The sequence below is a fragment of the Jaculus jaculus genome, chromosome 1 (assembly GCF_020740685.1).
Source record: "Jaculus jaculus isolate mJacJac1 chromosome 1, mJacJac1.mat.Y.cur, whole genome shotgun sequence".
Classification (NCBI taxonomy): Eukaryota; Metazoa; Chordata; class Mammalia; order Rodentia; family Dipodidae; genus Jaculus; species Jaculus jaculus.
In genome coordinates, this window is record NC_059102.1 from 168,541,740 (window position 1) to 168,566,652 (window position 24,913).

Genomic DNA, 24,913 nt, shown 5'->3' on the forward strand with positions numbered 1-24,913 from the left:
CCTTAAGCTTCACAGGCAAGCACTTAACTGCTAAGCCATCTCTCCAGCCCTACAATAATTTTTAAATGGGGTATATTAATTATTGTTTTACAACAAATTTGCTTCACATGTTATGGACATTGATGGTAACTCTCCAATAGTAACTTCATACAACATCTACATTTAAATTATGATAGACATATTTCACCAAAAACAAGGGTAATTTGAAAATTTGTGAAATTACTACAGTGGGCTTTTATTTGTTTTGGTTTTGAGATAGGGTCTCACTGTGTAGCCTAGGCCGAAGCTCTTGACACAGCATGTTGGGTACTGGGATCCCAGGAATGCACCACTAAATCTGGTTGAAAATAAACTTTGCCAATGATCTTTATGTAAGTTTTATTAAGTTAATCTGGATATAGGAAGGCCTTTGAGCAGACAAACAGTAAATCCTCACACTGATATCTACAGCAATACTTGTTCTGTTTTCAGACAAAAACCCTGTAAGTGGCAGTCTTTGCTTTGCCAACAAATTTCACAATAGGTTACACACCCACAGAAAGGATGTAAAATCAGTGAAGCATCCCACATTAAAAAGGAACTAGTTGTAGTTCTCAGAAATTAACAGCATAGCCTTTCGGACATAGAAAAAAGTTGCTAGATTTAAGCTGAGTGACACTTGGGTGGTGGAGCAGTCGCTACCTTTGGACAACACACCTGAGGCATTGTTCCAGAGACAGTAGACATTGCAGGCTTAACAAAGGTATGTCCAGGCACTTGCCTTCCCTTGGATTTCGGACTGGTGCATTTTCATTTCTTGTTCTAGGGCATTTGAGCATGCAATAAGACCAAAATGAGGCTACCTCCCAGGGTACAAATTGGTATTGTAGATTGGGATGGATGCACCTTTAAATGTACTTTGGGGGCATTTGAGGAGTGGTCTGGATTGTAATGCATAGGAACAGGAATAGAAATAAGGTGCTTCTGAAAGCTAAAAAGGGAAACTATGAAATTTTGGTTACTTTGGTTCTTTAAATTCCCAGGTCATCAAAAACTGAAAATAGTATCTCAAACTTTGATCATTTCATGCTCTCTAATGTCCCTTCTTCCATAGCATCCATACCCTGCCTCATACATACTGCTTTTGAGGCATCCATCACATGTAGAATTGGGTAGAGATGGTATAGGGTAAATGGTGAGTCTCTACTTAAAATATTTAGCCTAATCCTGAGCTAGATTGTCACCTGACTCAAGTGTTTTTGGCATCATTCCTGGGACACTCAGGTCATAAATTGAAGCTTCTCCAAGAAAGATGCCTTGAAGACTTTTAGCAGTGTGGAGATCAGAAAGAGGCTTTGAGAAAATTGTGCCCAATGTAATCTTTCCTCAGATGAGTTACAACAAACACAGAGAAGTCAAATAATGAGAAATCTACATGTTAATAAAGCTTATAATACAATCCAGACTTAAGGAATCCTATTGAAGGCCTTTTGTAGCACAGCTCGCCATTTCATAATCGGGATTTTGAACAGCTTCCTGGGTTCAGGCTTCCCTGTGAATCTCTTATTTCATATATCCATCACAGGAGAGGCTGGTTGTTTACATTCCTGTATGCTTCCTTCTTGTTGATTGTGACCTAGGAGGCAGATGTAAATATAAAAATGAAGAAATATGATTGGTGGTGTTGCAGGTGTCCAAGCTACTGGAAGAAAGAGGAGTGTCTATGTTTCTCCATCTCTCTACCAGGAGCAAAAAAAAGAAAAAGACACTGAAGACACTGTATTGTATTTGTTGGTAGTCTCATACATGCCACAGATAATGACAAATTGTGTCAGATTCTTCCCTAACCTGGAAGAATTGCCCCTCATATCAGTGTAATATTGTCCACACTTTTGGTTTACTTAAGAACTGGGACATGGAGCCCTACATAGTAAATATACAGTTTTTTCCTTGGGAAATTTATTTACACTATGTATAAAAATGTATTTCTGTGATGTAAATGTCAGCTTCATCAATTTATTGTCAATACTCCTGAGAAACACACATCAGCTTTGAGAGTCCAGAACATGACCCATTTTACTAAGGAATCATAAAAGTGCCATAAGAGCTGATTGAGAGCATTGGACAAGCTCACAATATTCCTAGAAAGGCCATTGAACAAGTGTTTCATCCATTGTTTTCCACTTGCAAAGGTCAATGCCCCAAGAATCATTTGTCAGAACAAGGAAAAAGGTTTATTTTGACAGCTAGCAAACTGGAGATTATGTATGGGCTTATATATGGATAACCCTATAGTTAATTATTAAAATACAAAAGAATTAAAAGGAATATTTCTCCTAGAGACAAGTTAATTGCAATAGCCACTGGAAAAATAGTTTTTAGCCATAAGGGGACTTTCACAGATGTTACATCTACAGGTATGCTTTTGAGAGAATAAGAATGTATTGGCTAGTTGCTTTACTTCAAAACAGGGATGTTTCCCATCAACCTAAAGTGAGTGAATCTACAGTATTAATATATACTTTTATTTGGTTAAAGTAACATAGAACATTTTCTAAATCTTTTGTCTGAAATAATATGGGATATTTGCAAAAGGCAGATAAACCAAGGTAGAAAAGTACAAAAAGGTAGAAATTATAAAAAGGGATGAAAAAGAATCTTCTATTACAGCACTTTTGCCTTCTATTGCATGTGAAGAAAGTCACAGTGACTTCCCAATTCCTAAAGCCTTGCTCTACCAGCTGGAAGAGCAAGTCACGTGCAGTGGGGAATTATGTCTGAGAGAAGGCAAAGAGTGCATGATATTGCCCATGCATCAGAAAAGCAGATGTTGTGGTGGATTTTTTTTTTTTTTTTTTTTTGCAGAAAAGGGAAGTGTTAAAAATTCTTGCAGTGTGGCTGAGGGTGTATAGACCTCCTCATATAGGAATAAAATTACCAACTTGGAAAAATTGAAATAAGTCCAATATGTTTGAAGGCTTCAACAATAAGAAGGCGGGGAAAAATTAAGATAATATTAGATATCTACCTGGTATTGGTTTTAGAAACAGGAGAAATGTAGAAAATAGGGCCATGAAAGGCACATGGTTTTGAAGGTGGTGATGTGAGGTGGGTTTGAAATACCTGTCTGTGAGGACATAGCTTGGAGCTGTGAGGATGGGCCCTGAATGGCAGTGGAGACACCGAGGTACAGCAGTGTCAAGACTGTGGGACAGCTGCCAGGGAAAGCTGCTTTCTGTGGCTCAGGTGCCTCTGCCTGGAACGCAGACAGCACAGTACCGGAGCAGCACTGGGCCTCTTGGAGCCCAGAAAGTTTTTATCACAAGTCTGAGATGGTGAACATGGAGCTTCAGGATTTGATGTTTGCCCTGTTGATTTTCTTTCTCCACTGTTTAGTCTCTCCTTGTTATGCCTTCTTTTTGCAACGGGAATGTTTACTCTGTCCATCATGTGATGGACATGTTACTTGTGTTTTGATTTTACAGGGCTCACAGTTAAGGCACTGTCTTGAGTCTCAGATGAGATATTAGAATTTGGACTTTCGAATAGTGTTGAGATTGGAAAAGACAATGGGGGCTTTAAAGTCAGACTGAATGCAATTTGCATTGTGAGATGATCATGATTCTATGGGGGCCAGGGAAGAATGTGGTAGTTTCAATGTACAATGTCCCCATAGCCTCATGTGTTGGTGACTAAGCTTCCTAATTGGGCTTTAGCTGGTAGAGTCTATGAGATGTTGACCCTTACTGAAAGAGATGTGGCATTGTAGGTGGGTCTTAAGGTTTATTAGTCCTGCCCACTGGGTGTTCAAAGCTACCTTGTTCTTCTAGTGCGCTCTCTCTCTATCTCTCTCTCTCTCTCTCGCTCTCTCTCTCCCCCTCTTCTCCCCTTCACTGATATATGAGGGTGTGAGACAGTTGCCGTGCTTTCTCCACCATGATGAAATGCTCCTCAAAACCATAAGTCTTGAAAATAAACTCCTCCCATAAACTGCTTCTGGTTGGGTGTTTTGTCTCAGCACCAAGAAGGCAGGTAAGTGCTACAGTTTTCTATTTTATTCTAATCTTTCCAAATTTAGACTTGTATTCCGCTCAGGAGATGTGAAAATCCATGGGTTGGCCAAAAACAGCATATAATATGTAAACTAACCCACCCTATAAAGCCGTTACCTTTACAGAAACCACAAGATGGTGACCAGGAGCCCTTGGCATGTCTCCAGAGTCTTATAGGTAGCTTCCTTCATTAAAGCACAAAGAGAGGATGATGCAGACTAATCCACATTGGAGGTGTACTGAAAAATAGAAGGTTCAAACTCTAGCCACATGGCACCATGAATATTGTAGCAAGTGGTAGCGCTCTACTCCTGGCTTATTCACTCCTAGGAGGAAGTCGGGATCAGGTGGATGGCATGAAGTCTGCATGTTTCAAGAGGAATATTGTGCTAGAGAAGTTTGTTTTGTATTTAAAGCTAGAAAGTAGGTGATGAAACAATAGCACCAGTAGTGAGTACGTATTTGTATTATTATGTGGCATAGTATGCCACATAATATTTCACATGTGTTAAAACATCATTAATTCCCATCCATATGCAGGTGACATTATTCACATTATATAGACACAGAAAAAGTAGACTATGCATTATGAGAAAAGAATGAACAAGCTGAAATTTAGCAGGTGGTAAGATTCTAGAATAATTCTTTGTATCAAAAAACTTTGCAATACTAATCTGATGAAACACTATTTTGCTCATGTGATGACCCTCTGTGGCATGCTACTAAGTTCACGGAAAATCTTGCATATGTTATAATTTCACTAGTATATATAAACCTGGCAGTAAAATTTCTGGAGCAAATTATATGTCTAACTTTGTATTTTGAGCAGTGCTTTCCACAGTAGCTGCACCAGTTCAAACTCTGAACATCCACAGAAAAGGGTTCATTTTCCACCTCTCCTTAGAGTCTCTTTTTTTCTTCCACAGCAGCAGAAGACAAGGTAGCATCTCATTGTGAATATTTGCTTATTGAAAAATGACAAAAGTTGTTAAGTATCTGTGGTGGTTTAATTCAGGTGCGCCCCATAAACATGTGTATTCTGAAAGCTAGGTTCTCAGCTGAAGGAGATTTGGGGACTAATGCCTCTTGGAGGCAGTGCATTGTTGGGGGCAGGTTTATGGGAGTTATAGCCATTTTCCCCTTGCCAGTGTTTGGTACATTCTCCTGTTCCTTTGTTCACCTGATTTTGGCCAGGGGGTGATGTCCACTCTCTTCTCATGCCATTGTTTTCCCTGCCATCATGGAGCTTTTCCTTACGGTCTGTAAGCCAAAATAATTTTTTTTCCCACAAGCTGCTCTTGGTTGGGTGATTTCTGCTAGCACTGTGAACTTGACTGCAACAGTAACGTTAGTCCCGAGAGGAGCATTTCTGCTAAACACTTGAATGTGTGACTTTGGCTTTTTGGAGCTGATTTTCAAGAGAAATGTGGAAGGAATTGAAACATTAGCCTAAGAGATGCCTTGCAGTGCTCTAAGTACAGCTTGATGGACTTTTTTTTTTTTTTTTTTGGTTTTTCAAGGTAGGGTCTCACTGTAGCCCAGGCTGACCTGGAATTCACTATGTAGTCTCAGGGTGGCCTCGAACTCACAGTGATCCTCCTACCTGTGCCTCCCGAGTGCTGGGATTAAAGGAGTGCACCACCACACCCAGCTCTTGATGGACTATTTTGATCAGAGTTAAAAAGACTTGAATGCAGTAAGAACTGTGGACTGTGAGGTTTAGCTGGTGAGGGTGAGAAAGAGCTTTGCTTGGACTGGGCTAGCCATTTTTGTGAGAGGCTTGTTATGCTTGCGTCCTGAGAACTTGTGCAGGGTTGCTTTACATAGAAACAGACTGATGTGAGAAAAGGGATATGACACAGAAACAAATGTTTAGGCTGAAACTGCTGCCCGTTCAGCTGCAATTGAGAGATTACAACCTTTGAGACTGGGCTAGCTGACCTGCACTGGGGCAACAGGAAGAATGTAGACTCTTTTGAAGGGGCCTGAGTGCTCAAGGAGTGTCCTGTTCTTCAAAGTCTGCTTTATTCTTCCCTGGATTAACAAATTGGCACCCTACCTGGTATTGTGGAGTATAAGAAATGCGGGAAAGAGAGGGTCATCGTGTTTGCAACATGGTCTTGTGTTTTGGAAATGGCCATGGGCAGTGTGAAGCAGGTTTGCTGGATGCCTGCATTGAGATCCAATGGAGCCATGAGGATGAACCATGGGTTGCAATGGAGACCCAGTAGAGATGCTAGGACCACAAGATGGCTGCCAAGGAGAGCTGCCAGCTCTGGATGAAGTTTTCCAGGACTGTGAGGAGCCTAGCTGGAGGGGCAGTATTGGAACTCCAGAGACTTGTTGCTGGTTAGAATTATTGGACTTGGAGATTTGTCATTGGCTAGAGTTGTTGGGCTTGAAGCTACAGAGTTTGATGTTTGCCCTGGTTTAAATCTTGTATTTGTTGAATATTTCTTTGCTATGTCTAATACTCTCTTTTGCTGTGTGAATGTTTATTGTGTGCCATTATGTGCTTTTTTGGGGGCGGATTTTTTTGTATTATGGCTCAGTTAAAAGACCTTGGATTATGAGGATGTTAAAACATCATTAGGATTGATTTAAAAAATGTGGGGACTTTGAAATTTGGACTGAATGCATTGCATTTTCTGTCATGTATAGTTATAATTCTATGGGTGGGCAGAGGTGGAATGTGGTGATTTGATTCAGGTGTCCCCATAAACTTATGTGTTCTGAATGCTAGGTTCGCAGCTGAGAGAGATTTGGGAATTAACACCTCCTGGAGGCAGTGTATTTTGGGGGGCAGGCCTATGGGTATTATAGCCAGTTTCACCCTTGCCAGTGTTTGGCATACTCTCCTGTTGCTGTTGTCCACCTTATATTGGCCAGGGGGTGATGTCCACCCTCTGCTTATACCATCATTTTTCCCTGTCATCATGGAGCTTCTCCTCAGGTCTTTAAGCCAAAATAAACCCTTTAGCCTGAACTTCTTTTTTCCTACAACACCCTGTTTCCTATCTCCTACTCTCATTCTCATTTAGTCTTTAGTCTCAACCATCATTTCACCTGATGGTCAGTCAGTTAGTTATCATTTTAGTAAGGAAACAGAGATCCAATTATGTTTCTCCTAATTATTTTTGGTCAATTTGTGAAGAGAAGAAAAAATATTGCAATGTGTGGTTGCATTCTTATATTTATTTTCAGGTCATAAATAAGTATTTTAATGCCATTCACATATATTTTTCTTATCAGTCATTTATGAGTTGTATTTATCTGTATCCTGGTTTAGAGTTCACTTAATTTTATAATTTGTCATTCTGTGTTTTAAATTTTACCGTGGTCTAAATTTGAATATGTAGTAAAATTAAGTTTATGTTCCAGTTAACTTAAATATTTATTTATTTATTTATTTGAGAGAGAGAGAGAGAGAGAGAGAGAGGGAGAGAATGGGCACACCAGGGCCTCCTAACACTACAATCAAACTCCAGGCATGCTGTGCACCTGGCTTTGTATGGGTGTTGGGGAATTGAACCCAGGTGAGCACCTTTATCAATGAGCCATCTCTCCAGCTCCCAAGTCAATGTTTTAGATGTTTAATTTTTTTTATTTTATTTGGATCATTTTCCTTCAATCTTTCTCTAAATATGACCCTGTTAATGGTTTTTATGAATTGCATTACAAAATAGCTTATGATGCAGTTCCTCTTCTCCACCAAAGATAAAATAAAAGTTAATTTTCAAAAGCAATTTGAATTGTTTTCATAAACATAACTTAACCAAATGTAATTTTAAAAAATTCACCAATAGGGCTGGAGAGATGGCTTAGCGGTTAAGCGCTTGCCTGTGAAGCCTAAGGACCCCGGTTTGAGGCTCGGTTCCCCAGGTCCCACATTAGCCAGATGCACAAGGGGGCGCACGCGTCTGGAGTTCGTTTGCAGTGGCTGGAGGCCCTGGCGCGCCCATTCTCTCTCTCTCCCTCTATCTGTCTTTCTCTCTGTGTCTGTCGCTCTCAAATAAATAAATAAAAAATGAACAAAAAATATTAAAAAAAATTCACCAATAAAATGGCACACATACCCAAGCAAGTGATATTTAAGAACCTCAATGAAGCATATCTGGAGTCAGAGCCAATTGTCATTTGAAGAATCGTAGTAAGCTACATTCTTCCAGTATTCATGGACACAGGCCTTCAAGTACCTTAGTGTGGATGCCAGTGGTTAGAGTAAAATTTCATGTAGTTTAAAACTATTTATATGTAATATTATTAGAGATGCTAAAATGAATAGAAGCAGAGGCATGAAAGAGGGAGGATTAAATTGTAGGCTGAGATAAACAATTGTATGCATCCTTGATATGCATTGGAAATTGAGTTTTAAACCACTGTACTAGTATGAGAGATTTAAATATGTGAAGCCAAGGATTTAATTCTGAGCCTTAAATTCCATCTCCAGGGCTAGGGATTGCTCAGCAGTTAAGAGTGCTTCCTGGGGCTGGAGAGATGGCTTAGCGGTTAAGCGCTTGCCTGTGAAGCCTAAGGACCCCGGTTCGAGGCTCGGTTCCCCAGGTCCCACGTTAGCCAGATGCACAAGGGGGCGCACGCATCTGGAGTTCGTTTGCAGAGGCTGGAAGCCCTGGCGCGCCCATTCTCTCTCTCCCTCTATCTGTCTTTCTCTCTGTGTCTGTCACTCTCAAATAAAAAAATAAAAAAAAAAAAGAGTGCTTCCTGTACAAGTGTCAGGACCTGAGGGGACTTAATATTTCAGAGTCAGATTCCCCAGAACCCATATAAATATCTGGGCTTGGCCAAATATGTATATAACCCCAGCCCTGAGGGGAGCAGACTAGAGAGTTTCTGGAGTTGTCAAAGTACCAAAAGTTCTGGGAACAGTGAAGAGAATCTATGTCAAGGAAAATAAGCAAATAGAAAGGGACACATGATGTTTGTTTGTCCTTGCATGAACAAGGGATGTGCATCTGCATCTACCTGTGCATATGCCACACACACGTCTCACACACTACATCACTATACTACATACACATACAACAAAATCCAGCTGCAAAGTCTAGTACCTATAGGAAAAAAATCAAGAAAATAGACCTGGAAGATTTCTAGTGCTACACATATACCTGTTTTCTGATATTAAAAGAGGGAGTATGCTTCCAATTTTCATATGTGCATAGTGATATGGAGGTGAGTGTGAGCATAGACCATGAAGCTAGAAAGGGGCCGTGGTGAGGAAAAGGACATTTAAAGAAGGGAGTGGGAAGGGAAATAGAATACATGTGACTGGAAGTAGAAAGGCCAAAATGTGGGCAGAAATGTTCAAGTGGCGAGATAAAGAGGGGCAGCGAGACAGTGAGAGGAGAAAGATTAATCAAAACAAAGTACATATGAAATTTCCCCAAGGAAACCTGTTATTTTGTATCCTAATAAAATCTCTCTCTCTCTCTCTCTCTCTCTCCCATACACACACACATGCGCGCGCGCACACACACACACACAAATCACTGTACAACAAATAAATACTAATAGAGATAATTGTGTGTAGAATAGTATTATTACTGATGTGATCCTTTAGTGAGAGGAATCGCTATGATCTTTTATCAAGGCAACAGTCAGTGATATGAACAGAAAATCTGAGCAGACTTGGGATATAAGTTTTTCTAATTTATAGGGCCCAGTGTACTTAAGTATTTGAATAAATTCTGTCCACATTGTTTCTTTTCAACACTTTCTAGCATTTGTATGTCACATGGTGCTCAGATTCCTTCTCTTGGTCGCTCTCTACTTAGAATTCAGTCCAGAATTGGGCCTTAGAGTAAAATGTACTTCAAAAAAACATACTTCAAAGTACCATGTCCCTTTGTCTAGGTCTCTGTTTTGTCATTTTCAGGGCCTCATCTTAAATTATCTTTCTTCTTGCAGCACTGCTACTATTGTCATAACAACCATGCAAGGAGTGGAGCAGACCACAATGGAGGCGGGTCATGGTGTGCAGCATCTGGGGCAGCCTGTTTCCCTGCACTCATATATGTGGAAAGGGATGACAGAGAAGTTCTTGAAGGGGGAACCCAGAGTTCTTGGGGTAAGTTAATTCTAAGCAAAGAACAGACCTATTTTTAAAAATATTTTATGTATTTATTTGAAAGAGGGAGAGAAAGGTAAATGGGGAGAGAGAGGGAGAAAGAGAGAGAAAGAGAGAATGTGTATGCCAGGCCCTCTAGCTACTGCAACGGAACTGAAAGGGCAAGAGATTCCTACACCTTCACACTCACACAGGGGTCAGAAACTAAGGAATACGCTAGTGAGGGACTCGGGGATCAAAGCAAGGTTGCACATGCAGCAAAACAGGAAGATGTCCCAAAGCACCGCAGGACAGCACACAAGCAAGCAGAGACCCCATCCTCTCCCCTTCTCAGCCAGGCTGGGCCAGAAGAGTCAGGCACCAGAGCTCAAGAGAGTTCCACGCATGTGCCAGGCTCATCTGTGGATTAAACAGCCAATTAGGATGAGCTTCATAATCAGGCTCAAGTGTGTAGAGGCCTAATTGTTTGGTGGACTAAAGAAGCTGGCTCAGGAGGGGCCATGGGCCAGCCCACCCTGGCGGGTCAGGTCCAGGAAAACTGGAAGAAACAGCAGGAAGCACTGCTGAATTGTTGCTTGCAGCCATATGAATGAGACTGGATCAGATACAGGTACTGATCCTGCCAAGGCAGGTGATGTGGCTTCTGTGTTTTCTTTGGGCCTTTGTCCCTGGCAAGCTACCTATAGAAGCTACCTTTCTTCTGTTCCTTCTTCAACATTTTCTTTTTTTTAGTTTTTCGAGGTAGGGTCTCACACTAGCCCAGGCTAACCTGGAATTCACTATAGAGTCTCAGGGTGGCCTTGAACTGAAGGCAATCCTTCCACCACTGCCTGCCAAGTGCTGGCATTAAAGGCGTGAGCCACCACGCCCGGCTCTTCTTCAACATTTTATGTTGATAGACACTAGTTTTATGTTAATATGTTAGTGAATATGTAAAATAGACTTTTGGGGAAATACTTTTAGAATGCCAGCAAAGTAGAGAGATACAAATATATCACAAAAGTTTGTTCTTATATGCAGCTTACTTCTTATCAACTTTTCCTACCAAAGTGGAATGGTATGATGCAACTTACAAAGCTCTAGTGACCCACCTCTGTTCCCAAAGTTCATAACTAATTCATATGTACTGTTGTATATCCTATGGGTTTACACAAATGCGTAACACAAATCCACTATAATAGCATCACGCCAAGTATCTTCACTAAGATTTAGTTGTCCATCTCTATATTGTACTTCTTTCTGATTTTCTTTTCTCTTCCTTCCTTCCTTCCCTCCTTCTTTTCTTCCCCCCTTCCTTCCTTCCTTCCTTCCTTCCTTCCTTCCTTCCTTCCTTCCTTCCTTCCTTCCTTCCTCCCTGTCTCCCTGTCTCCCACTCTTCCTTCTTCTCTCCTTCTTTCCCTTTCTTCCCTCTGTCTCTTCCTTTGCTTCCTCCTTCCCTTCCCCTTCCCCTCCCCCACTCCTATACCCAGTTGAGGAAGTCCCTCCGTATTTCTAGTTTACTGTGACTTTATTAGACCTTATCTACTTCTGTTTCTGTATCTACTAATATGATCGTACGATTTACTTTCAATTTTCTATTGGATAAGTTAAATTAATTATTAAATATTGAACTGTGCATACTTGGGATAAACAGCATGTGGTCACTACACAGTTCTTTTAATACATCTTCAATTTGCTAATATTTGTTTGAGGATTTTAGTGTCAATGTTCATTAGAAAAGTTTTTGGACATTTTGAGCTAGGACATAGTATCTTTATATACATCCTTTTTGAGAGAGAGAGAGAAAGAGAAAGAGGCAGAGAGAGAGAAAGAGAGGGAATGGGCTCCACAGGACCTGCAGCCACTGCAAACAAAGTCCAGATGCATGTGCCTCCCAAACCAAGGTCCTTGGGGTTTGTAGGCAAACGCCTTAACTACTAAGTCATCTCTCTAGCCCTCATTATATGCATTCTTGAGAAGACTACAGAACACTGGTGTCATTTCTTACTAAAACATCTGGTAGAATTCACTACTGTAATCTTTCTATTTTAGGATACTATTAATATTGATCATTTTATTTGATGGCATCAACTTCTTGAGATTTTCTATTTCCTATTCTGAAATTTGGAACATTGTCTTCAAGTAGTTTTTCACTTCATCTGCAATATCACATCAATGGATACAGAGTTTCTTGTGGTCTTTATTGTATAATGTTTATTGGTTCTGTAATGATTTCCCACAGATAATTTATGATATTACTAACTGGTGTCTTCAGTCTATTTTTCTTAGTGACCCTGGCTAGCAAGTAGTTGATTTTCATTACTTATCTTTGAAGAAAAAAAATAGGCTTCTATTTTTTTGTTTATATCTGTTTGTGTCTTTAGTTCACTAGTTTCCATTCTACTCTTTATTTCTTCTTTGGTTCCCTTTGATTTTCTCTTCTGGCTTTCATAAGATGAAAACTTAGGTAATTAGTTTTAGATTATATAATACACACACAATATCCATCATTATACAATTTTTCTAAGTACTGCTGTCACTGTATCTCACAAGATTTTATAATTTGTTTACATTTTCCTCATATTTTTTCTACTGTCTAGAGAGTAACTGTACTCCAATCGATCTTTCATTGTTTTAGGTCACCATGTCATACTTCTTTCCTCAGGCCCTGGATCCTAAGAGAATATGATATTTGTGCTTCTTTTTTTTTCACACTGATTCTGATTTTATTTCTTCAAGTTTTTTTTTTTTTTTTTTCTTTTTCAAAGCAGGGTCTCACTCTAGCCCAGGTTGATGTGAAGCTCACTTCATAGCCCCAGGCTGACCTTGAACTCACCCTAACCCTAGCCCTATCTCAGACTCCTGAGTACTGGGATTAAAGGTGAACACCACCATGCTTGGGGCTCAAGTTGGTTTTACTTGCTTTAGTGATTGTTTCCTAGCTACTGGGTCATTTTTGTCAGAGCATGTGACCAAGAAAAGCAGCTGCAGAAGTGTAAGTAGTGCCATGTGTATCAGAAAAGTACCTTTAGGCAGAGTTTAACATTTTAACCTTAAAATTATATGGGGGGCTGGAGAGATGGCTTAGCGGTTAAGCGCTTGCCTGTGAAGCCTAAGGACCCCAGTTCGAGGCTCGGTTCCCCAGGTCCCACGTTAGCCAGATGCACAAGGGGGCGCACGCGTCTGGAGTTTGTTTGCAGAGGCTGGAAGCCCTGGCGTGCCCATTCTCTCTCTCTCCCTCTATCTGTCTTTCTCTCTGTGTCTGTTGCTCTCAAATAAATAAATTTAAAAAAATTATTTGGGTAGTGATAGATTATCTACATGATAGTTTTTATCTTCATAGTATTTACATGGAAAAATAAGAAGGAATTATCCAGAGCCTCATCTTAATATATCGAAGGATAGAGAATGAGGTCAATTTGGTGTTTGGATAGGAAGTGTTTGGACAGTCATTTGTGGTGTGAATAGTATGTTTTCTTTCTCCTCTTTAGGTTGTACAGATTGTGGTTGCCCTTATGAACCTTGCTATAGGAATACTAATGATTAGTGCCACATTGCCAGTTGATACACCAGTTCCTATTTCGGTATACATTGGGTATACAATTTGGGGGTCAGTGATGGTGAGTAGCATATCTTCTATAAAGCTGAATAAATTTCCATTGTGTGTATATTCCAGATTTTCTTTTTAAAAAATAACTTTGTTTTCCTATTTTTAAATTTATTTATTTGAGAGAGAGAGGCAGATAGAGAGAAAACAATAGATAGAGGGAGGAATGAGAGAGGGAGAGAATGGGAGTACAAGGGCTTCCAGCCACTGCATATGAACTCCAGACTCCAGACTCATGAGCCACCTTGTCAATGTAGCTAATTTGGGTCCTGGGGAATCAAGCCTGGGTCATTTGACTTTGCAGGCAAGCACCTTAACTGCTAAGCCATCTCTCCAGCCCATATTCCACATTTTATTTTTCCATTCATCTACTGATGGGCATGGGTGTTGGTTCCTTAAGTTGGCTATTATGATTACCATAGCACAAAACATGGTTGTGCAAGTATCTCTGTGGTACACTGACTTAGAACACTTCAGGTCTATGCTCAGGAGTAGTAATTCTTGATCATATAGTAGTTCTAATTTTAGTTCTTGGAGAAGCCTCTACTTTCTGTAATGGATGCAGTAGGTTACAAATGAGCCAGATGTGTGTAAGAGCTCCTCTCTCCCCATCCTTACCAATGTTTGTTGTTTGTTTTCTTGATGATAGCCATTATGACTTTACTTTGATTTTAATTTTAAAAAACATGACCCTAATACTTTGATACTGAGATATACTCCTTCCTGTTATAAAAATAACAATTCTACCTAGTTTATGAATTGCTTTTAAGTCAATAGTAATTCTTAATTATGTAAGTTTCTTGTCGACATTGCAATGAGAATAGCAATTAGACCATGATCTTTTCATAATTATATTAATTTTACAAATTATAATATTTCCTAATTGCCAATACATTTATATTAAGCAGTTTTCCACTACTGTAACAACTTCCTGAGATAATTTATGAAGAGAAAGTATATTTTTGGCTCAGAGTTTGGGAGGTTCCAATCCATGATCAACTGGTTTGTTTTGGGCCTGTGGTGAGATAGCACATCATGGCAGAAAGACATGGGTAACCTAAAATGCTCACTTCATGGTTGGGAAGTCAAAGAGAAAGAAGAGAGGGAAGGAGTGGGAACACACTATCCTATGCACTTCACAGGGTTACCCTCTAACCTGAAAAGTATTTGCTTAGCCCAGCCTCTTAAAGACACTTCCACAGTTCAGTAGCACCATGTTGGGGATAGACTTTAACATAAAGGCCTTTGAGAGACACTGGAGATCCAAAACCCAGCACTATTTGAAGGACCATCCCAAACATTCATGACTTATTTTACACTCTAGACTATAATCTCTTTCCCCACTGGTGATTTCATTTAATAAGTTATCATTATGTTTTGGAATTAAGAAATTTGTTGAAGCATGAATTTTGGAGCTCTTTTACTTTACTCATTTTTAAATTAAGACACGATTTTTGAATCTTTTAAATTCAGATTTAGAAAACTAACTCAGAAGCCTATATGGACAAACAGTATTATGAAAGTGAACCCAAATAAGGTGACTCTAGTTATTCACATATCCACATTGATGGAATCAAATGAACTAGTGAATTTAGTCATCACCTAGTAAAGGATTAATTCTTTTCTTTGTCTTATTTTGTTTATGCTATTTAGTAACTACAATAATATTAATATGAACAGATATAGTCTCTTTTTCTTTAAAATACCATCTTCAATTCTGATGCTATATTTCCAGTTTGTCAGAAATTTGGAAATTTTATCATTCACAGCTCTCAACAATTTTTATATCACTACTATTATGTATGTTAAAAAATCTTGAAAAACTATATCATGATGCTATATCTTGTAGAATTCTTCCATTCATACTGGGAAGGAGGGGGATTCGCTGCTAAATTTGATGTTTCTTTTTAGATAATCAATCAATACATATCAAAATTAGGAGTATTTTTCCACAAGTTATGATTTCTAATAATATATCAAATTTTTAACCTGAATTTTTCCTTTTATCACTAGTTTATTATTTCAGGATCCCTTGCAGTTGCAGCAAGCAGAAGAACCACAAGAAGTCTGGTAAGCATTTTTTAAATTTAATTTTAATACCAAAAGGTAAGTGTTAAATCAAAATATTCATTCTTCCACCATGGAAAACAGGAATGAAAAATCAAGGATTTTGAGTTCCATCTAGAAGAATATGCTTGTCAAAAATTGCAGACATGCTGGGCATGTCCCAGCACTTGGGAGGCAGAGGTAGGAGGATCGCCAAGAGTTCAAGGCCACCCTGAGACTATGTAGTGAATTCTAGGTCAGCCTGAGCCAGAGTGAGACCCTACCTCGAAAAAAAAAATGCAGACATAAAAAAATTATACACATCCTCCAACATGGGTGTGCCCACTATCTGCCAGTTTTGAGTGGAGACTCATGGCAGTTTTGCACTCAGATGCTTCTTAGCACCCCTCTCTTCTTGTTTTTAGTCCCCAAGATCTACCATATGAGCTGAGATTCCCAGATTCTCCCTGGTGCCTCTAGTACTCCTCCCTTCCTCCACTGCAGGTGCCAGTAATCTTCCATTTGAGCTGAGACCAGCATGTGAGTTCAGCAACTCAGATTTCTCCTAAAACCACCCCTTTCCTACCCCCATGACACCCACAATCCAGCATTTAAGATGAGATCCATGTGCGAATTTGAGAATTAGATTTACCCTAGCATATTTACCTTCTTCTATCACAGGTGCTAATAGGCCACTGGTTTATCAAGTGTAGACACTTAGAGACGCCCTTTCTTCCTCAACCATGATGGCTAATCTTTTTACCGTTAGAGCTGTGAATTGACACTTGAGTTCAGGCACAGCTTTAACGGAACTGAGATCACCTCACTTAGCCCCCACTCACAAAGCAGCATCAAGTGTCTACATGACTAAACTCCAAGCACCACAAAACAACAAAGAAAAGCCAGCACAAAGCAACTCCAAGCACCATTCCAAACACTTACTTAATACAGGTATTTGGGAAAGACCTGACCATTACATTATCTCCAAATAGGTAAGCCTCAGTGCAAAATGGGTAACACAAAGAACAAGCCACATAGGTGTCCCCCATAAATACCAATTCCACAGTAGAGGACCCCCAGGAGAGCTTCCAAATGGCTGAAAAGAATGATTATAAACATGTACAAAGAACTCAAAGAGGCACAGAAGAACATGTGGATGAAACCTTGGATAAATTCAAAGGGACACAAATAAATGGATGCTAAGAGAGCACAAACAGCTGGGTGAAATGAGGAAGTCAAATCAGGATATGAAAATGCAATTCTATAAAGAGAGGAATCCTGAGGAAAAACAAAACTTTAATGAAGCTGAAAATGAAGAATACCCTTAAGTTACACAAAAAGTTCCCTGGAAAGCTTCACCAATAGAATGGATCAAATGGAAGGCAGACTATCAGGCAAGTTATCAATTAGTCAAAACCAATGAGCAGTTAAAAAAGCACATATGAATGGAAGATGAGATATATTTGGAATACCATGTACAAACTATCTGCATAACAGGAATATAAGGAGGCATATAGGACACCAGATAGAAAGGGACAGGAAAGAAACTCCCAACATCATACTATGGTCAAGACACTAAATAAACAGAACAAAGAAGAGTACTAAATATTGCAACAGGGAAACATGAAGTCGTATAAAGGCAGGCCCAACAGAAAAAAAAAATGATTTTTTTCTATATAAAACCTAAAATCTACAAGAGTGTGGGATGATGTACTTCAAATATTGAAAGAGGGCTGGAAAGATGGCTTAGCGGTTAAGCGCTTGCCTGTGAAGCCTAAGGACCCCGGTTCGAGGCTTGATTCCCCAGGACCCACATTAGCCAGATGCACAAGGGGGCACATGCATCTGGAGTTCATTTGCAGTGGCTGGAGGCCCTGGCGTGCCCATTCTCTCTCTCTCTCTCTCTTCCTTTCTCTGTCTGTTACTGTCAAATAAATAAATAAAAATAAATAAATAAACTTAAAAAATATTTAAAGAACACAGATGTCAAACTAGTACACCCAGCAAATTATTTCTCATAATAGAAGGAGAAAGAAAATCTTTCCATTAAAACATAGGCTAAAGATATTTATGAAGCCAGGTGTGGTGGCGCATGCCTTTAATCCCAGCCCTTGGGAGGCAGAGGTAGAAGGATTGCCAAGAGTTCGAGGCCACCCTGAGAATACATAGTGAATTCCAGGTCAGCCTGAGCTAGAGTGAGACCCTACCTTAGAAAAAAAAAAAAAGATATTTATGAGCACTAAACCAGCTCTACTGAGGACGCTGGATAGAAGACGTCACTAGCAGAGAAGCAAGAGTCTGTGATAGAAGAGTTATTAAAGAAATGAAGAGTAAGGATATACCAAACACCATAGCCATCAGCAACATGGCAGGGATTAACTCATGCTTTTCAACAATAATTCTGAATATTAATGGTCTCAGGTCCCCAGCCAAAAGAAAATAACAGGCTGGATTAGAAAACAGGATACATCCTTCATTGTGTTCAAGAAATTCAGCTAACTATCCTACTTTCTGATAAAAGGATGGAATGATATTCTAAGGAAATGGCACCAGGATATAAAGGTGTTCTATTCTAATAGCTGACAAAATAGACTTGAAACCAAAATTTATCATATCTGTATACTGATTAAAGAAATAATCAACCAATTAAAATTCAACCAATTAAAATTCTAATGCTACATGCACCAAATACATGTTCACTTCATTTTATAGAACAAGTTCTACTAGATATAAAATCAGACATAAATCCCAGTGTAATAACAGTGGGAAAAATTCAATCACTTCACTGTTACCAATAGATAGCGGCAAAGAAATAGTGGAGTTAAATGACACCATAAATCAAATAGACATAACAATTATTACAGAACATTCCATACAAACTACAAATGCTACAGATTACCTTCTTTTCAGCAGCCCATGGACCTTTCTTGAAAAGAGATCACATATTACGTGTCTCAAAAAATTTAAATAACTCCTCATATTTTATCTGACCACAATGCAATAAAGCTAGAAATTAATAACAAGAAAAATGCACAAACTCTTCATTAAATAAGACACTATTGAATAATGAATAGGACATTGAATAAATCAAGAAATCTTGAATTTACCTCTTTTACCAATGGGATTAATCGGAAGAAGTTCATCTCAAGAATGACAGCATATTTTCTTTCAACATGAGATTTGCAATGAAACTAAGGATAAAGACAAATTAGCCTACTATTGAAATAATCAAGATACTGAGGATAACTATGTATAAGGAAAGAAAGGGAGGAGGGCTTAATATGATGCAGATATGTCTGAGGATTTTTGGATTAATGGACACTTTCATTTCTTTCTAGGTTGGAGGCAGCCTGGGCTTGAATGTCACCAGCTCCGTGTTAGCCTTTTCAGGGATTGTAATCAGTGCAATCAGCATGACCTCATTTTATTATATTCACTACTGTATCTATAGTAGAGAAACATCAGAAAACTGTTCCATGACTACATCAATTTTAATGGTGAGTGTTGACTGCTTCCAGATTCTGTGCTTGAAGAAGTCCAGGTCATGAAGAAGCCAGCACTGGCTCTGGCAAAAGCTACAGTAGCATTCTGAAGTTGCAGAATCAGCCTGGGGGGAGGGGGGAAGCTGGAAGAGATTGAGAAGTAGATGGGCTTTTTATAAATTTAGGAGTCATGTCAACATCCATTGCTCTTTATTCTTTCTCTGTACATAATGAGGCAAAGTGAAAAGAAAGCTCACATATAGAACAACTATTCTTTTGCCATTTGGGAATTCTTAAGTAATTTATTTTTAAATTTTATTTTCTTATATTATTTTTGTTTATTCAATGCTAAGGATTGAAACCATGTGTGCTAGGTAACTACCCTCCCACTGAGCTAACATTGCAGCCCTCCTAGTTATTTTAAAACACTCATGGTGCCTTTTCTAAAAATAGAGAGTGACGATCAGTCCTTATATGTACTAATGTGGCTTGATGGAGAGACAGGTCCTCTAATAGTAAAATAAAATTGTTTTGGACATTATCCTTGAATTTATGAGTACTTTAGTGTCCTTTCAACATCCTCTACTATTCTTAGAAGGTTCTTTTGAGTTTGAGCTTCAACATCCAGCACCTAGAAAATTTTCAGGTTTTTTCCTGAATGCTTTTGAATTTTTAGTTCTTTTAAAAATTATTATAAAAGTTTTTCTTTTGAGATAGTCTTACACAACCCCAAGATGGCCTTGAACTCATTATGTAGCCATTCATGAACCTGAACTTCTGATCTTCCTACCTCTAGTTCCTAAATGCTAGGATTATAAGGGCACAGCACCATGCTCCAGTTTTATGGGATGCTAGAAATTAAAGCCAAGGCTTCATGCATGCTAGGAAAGAACTCTACCACCTTAGTTATGTAACCATTCTATATTTTACTAGTTTTGTATCACTTTGCTTTCTGCTCCAAGTTATCATTTACACAGGATTTTATAAGCAGCAAAACTACTTGAAGATTTGGCCTCTGGGCATTTGCAGCCTAGTCAAGACAACACATCAGAGTTGACTAAAATATACAATTACATCTTTGCTGCTAGAATGGCTACTGGTTGTTGATACTACAGTATTTTCTATTATTTTTCCTCCATAAAACTTTCCAGATTTTTCACTTGCTGTCTAATTATTAAATTCATTGCATCTTCTTAAGCAAAGAAAACTCAATATTTTTACTTATTATGTAGAACTGACTGCCTTGTCTTTATTTCATTCCTAGTTAAGCATGCATAAATATTGAGCACTATTTATATCAAAATAATTTCCTCGGGGCTTTTTTTAATCTAACCCCTCTTGAGAACTCTAAATGTTTTGTGGTAAGTAATTTTATTTCTAAATAAGAATATTATAAGAATGTGAGAGGGAGAGAGAAGAGAAAGAAGAAAGAGAGAGAGAGAAGAAAGGAAGGAAGGAAGGAAGGAAGGAAGGAAGGAAGGAAGGAAGGAAGGAAGGAAGGAAGGGAGGAAGGAAGGAAGGGTATGCCAGGGCCTCTTGCTGCTGCAAGTATACTCCAGATGTATGACCACTTTGCACATCTGGATTTCTGTGAGTACTGGAGAATCAAACAACCTAAGCCAGCAGGCCTTGCAACAAGTGCCTTTAACTATTGAGCCATTGCCTCAGCAATATAAGAATATTTCTTCAGTGAACTTAACAGTTTTTTAAAGTTACTCAGAAGTTGGCAATGACATGATTATGTTTTGTAAATTCTTTTCTCTAATTAACCTAATCTCAAGCATGTTTATGTGTGTATTTTCAAAAAGAACATTGTTTCTTTACTTCTGAAGGTCTGTTAACATAGGGATGTAATTATAGGAGCAAAGCAATTTCATAGGATTGACTGGCTTTATGACCATGAAGGCTTATGACCTCACACACTTTATACATAAAAGAGCTTGTATTTTTGTTACTGCTTTCTTGAGATTATTGATATAATTTTAAAATGAAAGTTTACCTGGGGAGATGGCCCAAAGGCTAAAGGTAACTTTTGGCTTGGGTTCAATTTCCCAGTACTCTTGTAAAGCCATATGCATAAAGTGGACCATGTGTCTGGAGTTCATTTGCAGTGGCAAGAGGCCCTGCCATGCTTGCTCGTTTGCTCTCTCTCCCTCCCTCTCTCTCTACTCACAAGTAGATAACCATAAAAAATTAAAATAATACTCTGTAAATTATCTAGTGGGATCATTATTCATCATTCACCATCTCAGTTAGGTTATGACAAATTCATGGTTACTAGTGTGATCCATTCTTCCCCCTGCCTCACCTTATAGCAGAGGATCCCTTAAGACCTTTTGTACATCTGAATTGTCAGGACTCTTTCTACTCAAGGACTTAGGGAGTCATTCCACAGAACCTGCAACACATATTTTATGTTGGATTTCAGGGTTATCCCTCTAGGAAAATTAAGAACAGCTCCTTAACTTTAAGAAGCATTAGTCTTGGGATTAAAAAGGTACCATACAAAGCTTATTAATATAAAGAGGTTAATAAAGTGTACCCTTTGGAAGAAAAAGCCAGTGGAGATCACAGTACCTGGAATCACTAGGCTGGACCATATGAAATTGCCAAAGATTAACTACAGTTGACGTAGAGATTGCACTTCCATGGGGCTTATACTAATATATTACATGTGTTTCAAATAGTGAGGGTAAATAAATGACATTTAGAAAGCCAAGAATTGGCTAAGGGTTGGGCTGGATTAGCAGCCAGGTTTCTAGCCTCCTGGTCAGTGCCTTTTCTCTTTTGATGTAGTGATTAGTAATAAAAGTCGGGAACTTGTGATCTCCATTCCTCACACCCTGTTATGAATTTGTTTTTAGGGTCTGGATGGTTTGGTGGTAATTTTCAGTCTGCTGGAATTCTGCATTGCTATGTCCCTCTCTGCCTTTGGATGCAGGGTGCTCTGTTGTAACCTGGGTCCGGTGAGTATTGGCTTTCAGTTGAAGGTGTCTCTTCTAGTTTCTGTTGCTCTGTAAAAAAAAAAGCCACAGGTACATAGAAGCTTAACACGGAACTCACATGTATCACTTCTCACTTTCTGTGGCTGAAGCAGCTTAGCTGCTCTGTGCTCAAGATCTCACATGGCTATGCTCATGGAGTTGTCTGGATTGTAGGATCATCTGAAGCTTCTGAGCTTACTGCATAGTCATGTAGTAGAATTCACCTCCTCTCTGATGTAGAACTCACGACAGTGTACTTCCCTGACGACAGTAAAGGGACCAATGTCTCAAGTTCTTTCATGTTCCTTTAAAGGGCTCTCATGAATACATCATGTTCATTGAGAGTAATGTCCTGTGGATACATTTAAAGTCAATTGATCAGTGACCTACTCATATGAGTGATAACTGTCTTATCCCCAGGTTTCATTCACACTCAAGGGTAAAGTGTCACTCAGTCTCATGTGGCCTTTTTGTTATCACAGTGGCCAAAGAAATACTGCTTTACTGTCCTTACTTCAAATGGCATCCCCTCAGAGTCCAGATTAGAGAGCAGTTTACATCCTAGAAGTTTGTAGAAAATTGCTTCAATATCTTACTACCACAAACTTTCCTGGCTACTGAAGAAATATCAGGCACCCAGCTTTGCAATTCCTTTGTACACACCTGGCCAGAACCCTGAGACCTGCAGCAGATCACCCAGCCAGATCAGCAGGAAGGTCACAGAAGTGGGAAGTGGAAATGGGACAAGAGAAAAGTCCATAATATGCCAGGAATCTCCTCCAAGCACTGAGGGTCAGAGTGAGGAAGTGGCTAGAGAAACACAATAGGTGCCCACTAGCCTCATTACCCACAGGCCTGAAGACAGACATGATATGCAGCCAATAATAAAATAATGATGTGGTAATAGGTACTCATTTAAATCCTTCTGTCTCTCTTCACTTTCTTCTGGGCCTCTCATGGAATAACATATGCACCCCCATAGGCTCAGTCTAAAGAAAGAATTGAACTAAATTACATTAAGGCTTCTACTGAGTTGTGCAATGTTAAGGCCCTGAAAAGGTGAGTTTATGATATTATTGAAGGCTTTGTTATTGCCTTAAATGATGAAACATTTGGGAAGGGGGAAAATGCTTGAAAAAAATTAGATCTTGGTATGCAGTTTGAACTCTGTAGAGTAGTTACACAGCTGAAAAATTCTTCCTCCACTCTTTGACATGAACCTAGATGTGTAAGGACTGTGGAGCAGTAATACAAGTCTTCACACCCTCCTGGGTCCTCCACAGTTGCCATCAAATTCCAGCAGAACAGGGACCAGCATTCTCCATGCTTTCATGACACTTGCTGCCATTCTGAGTCATTGTGGAGAGTGCCACATTTTATTCAGGGCCACCAAATCATGATTTGTACATGTTGATGTCATCAGTACATGCAAACTAGTTTGGAAGAAGAGCTTTGTATTTTCCCAAACACCTTGGTTTACTCAGCTTACTTGCTGCCCTTATCCATATGTGAGATTGTTTCATCCTAAGAATCAGCACGTCACTAGCCTCTCAGGTCAACCTCTGCCACTCAGTGCGCTCTGTGTCTAGTCTGACCTAAGGGAAAGTCTGAGAAAACCACCAGAGTGACTCAATTCAGTCCTGACAGTGGAAGTTCTGATAATGATGGTATTGTGTGGGTCTGAAAGGGAAGTCCCGAGGTGACTGGGTAACTCACTGTCATTCTGCTTCATTTCACAGGTTGTGTTAATGATGCCTCAGAATTCTCCCATGGCAGAAGCAGCGTGTCCAGCAGCAGTTCAAGAAGTATTAATGCCACCAACAAAAGAGAAAAAAATTCCAGAACATCTGCACTGATTTTGATACAAGACTTCTCTGGGGAAAGCACCAGAATCCAGCCCCGATGTGTGAGTGTGAGTGTGTGTGTGTGTGTGTGTGTGTGTGTATCAGAGCATCTTCTCGATTTTTGCCCATGTTCTGGGAAGTCACCCCACTGACTCTTTGTTAGAATGTCAGACATTGAATAAACATATCGTTTATTTACTTGGTAAATAGCACTTTTTAATTTATCCCTAGGACATGCTATAAGGACATTAACTCAGCAAAGATTTTAAAGTAGATGGGCACAAAGGTATTATCAATTGAGTTTCATGCAGACTACACTTCCTCACATTTGTTTCACCTGGACTTTTTTTTTAACTAAACGTGGGGACACATTTATTCAGATGTATGGACCTTGTTTCTTCCTCCCCATTTCCCACTTCTTTCTTATTCCATAAAAATAGTAACATGTTAAAAAAAAATAGCTACCATGCAACAGTGAAGTCAGTGCTTATACATACACAAGGCATTGTATGCCAGTACATGTGGATAAAATGCAACAAATTCTCTTTTCTCTTCTCTATCTCTGCCCTTCTTTCTCTCCTTTCCTCTCTCCTGTCCCCTACTAAGCAGGAATATACCAATGAAATTCATGCCTAGTATCATATACGTGATTATATAATACAAAGTGTTTACACATATCAGACCTTTTTTCTTTTAATTACATAGTAAAAATAAATTACATTCATGTGCTCCCAACTATCATTTAAAGGAGATACAGAGAAAATAGACTAAGTAATCATATCGGGAAATATAGTCATATGGTAAATAATGGGGGATTTGAAAATCCCATCACTGTCATTTGTACCTGTATAATAA

The 24,913-nt window shown here is 39.1% G+C and overlaps 1 protein-coding gene across 1 annotated transcript; it reads left to right on the plus strand.

The window, feature by feature from the left end:
* The first annotated feature begins 604 nt into the window (after positions 1-604).
* Positions 605-24,265, plus strand: Ms4a4a (membrane spanning 4-domains A4A). The gene is made up of 7 exons (XM_045141171.1): positions 605-742; positions 9,957-10,116; positions 13,587-13,715; positions 15,716-15,772; positions 19,087-19,245; positions 22,095-22,196; positions 23,954-24,265. The coding sequence occupies exons 2-7, from the start codon at positions 9,982-9,984 to the stop codon at positions 24,068-24,070; spliced, it is 699 nt and encodes a 232-aa protein (XP_044997106.1). The 5' UTR covers positions 605-742; positions 9,957-9,981; the 3' UTR covers positions 24,071-24,265.
* The last annotated feature ends 648 nt before the right edge of the window (positions 24,266-24,913 follow it).

Bases quoted from the DNA above. Each gene is read 5' to 3' on its own strand.
- Ms4a4a (XM_045141171.1), top strand. From the start codon at position 9,982: ATGCAAGGAGTGGAGCAGACCACAATGGAGGCGGGTCATGGTGTGCAG. The intron at 13,716-15,715 runs GTGAGTAGCATA...TTTTATCACTAG, and splicing joins CAATTTGGGGGTCAGTGATG to TTTATTATTTCAGGATCCCT. The intron at 19,246-22,094 runs GTGAGTGTTGAC...ATTTGTTTTTAG, and splicing joins TGACTACATCAATTTTAATG to GGTCTGGATGGTTTGGTGGT.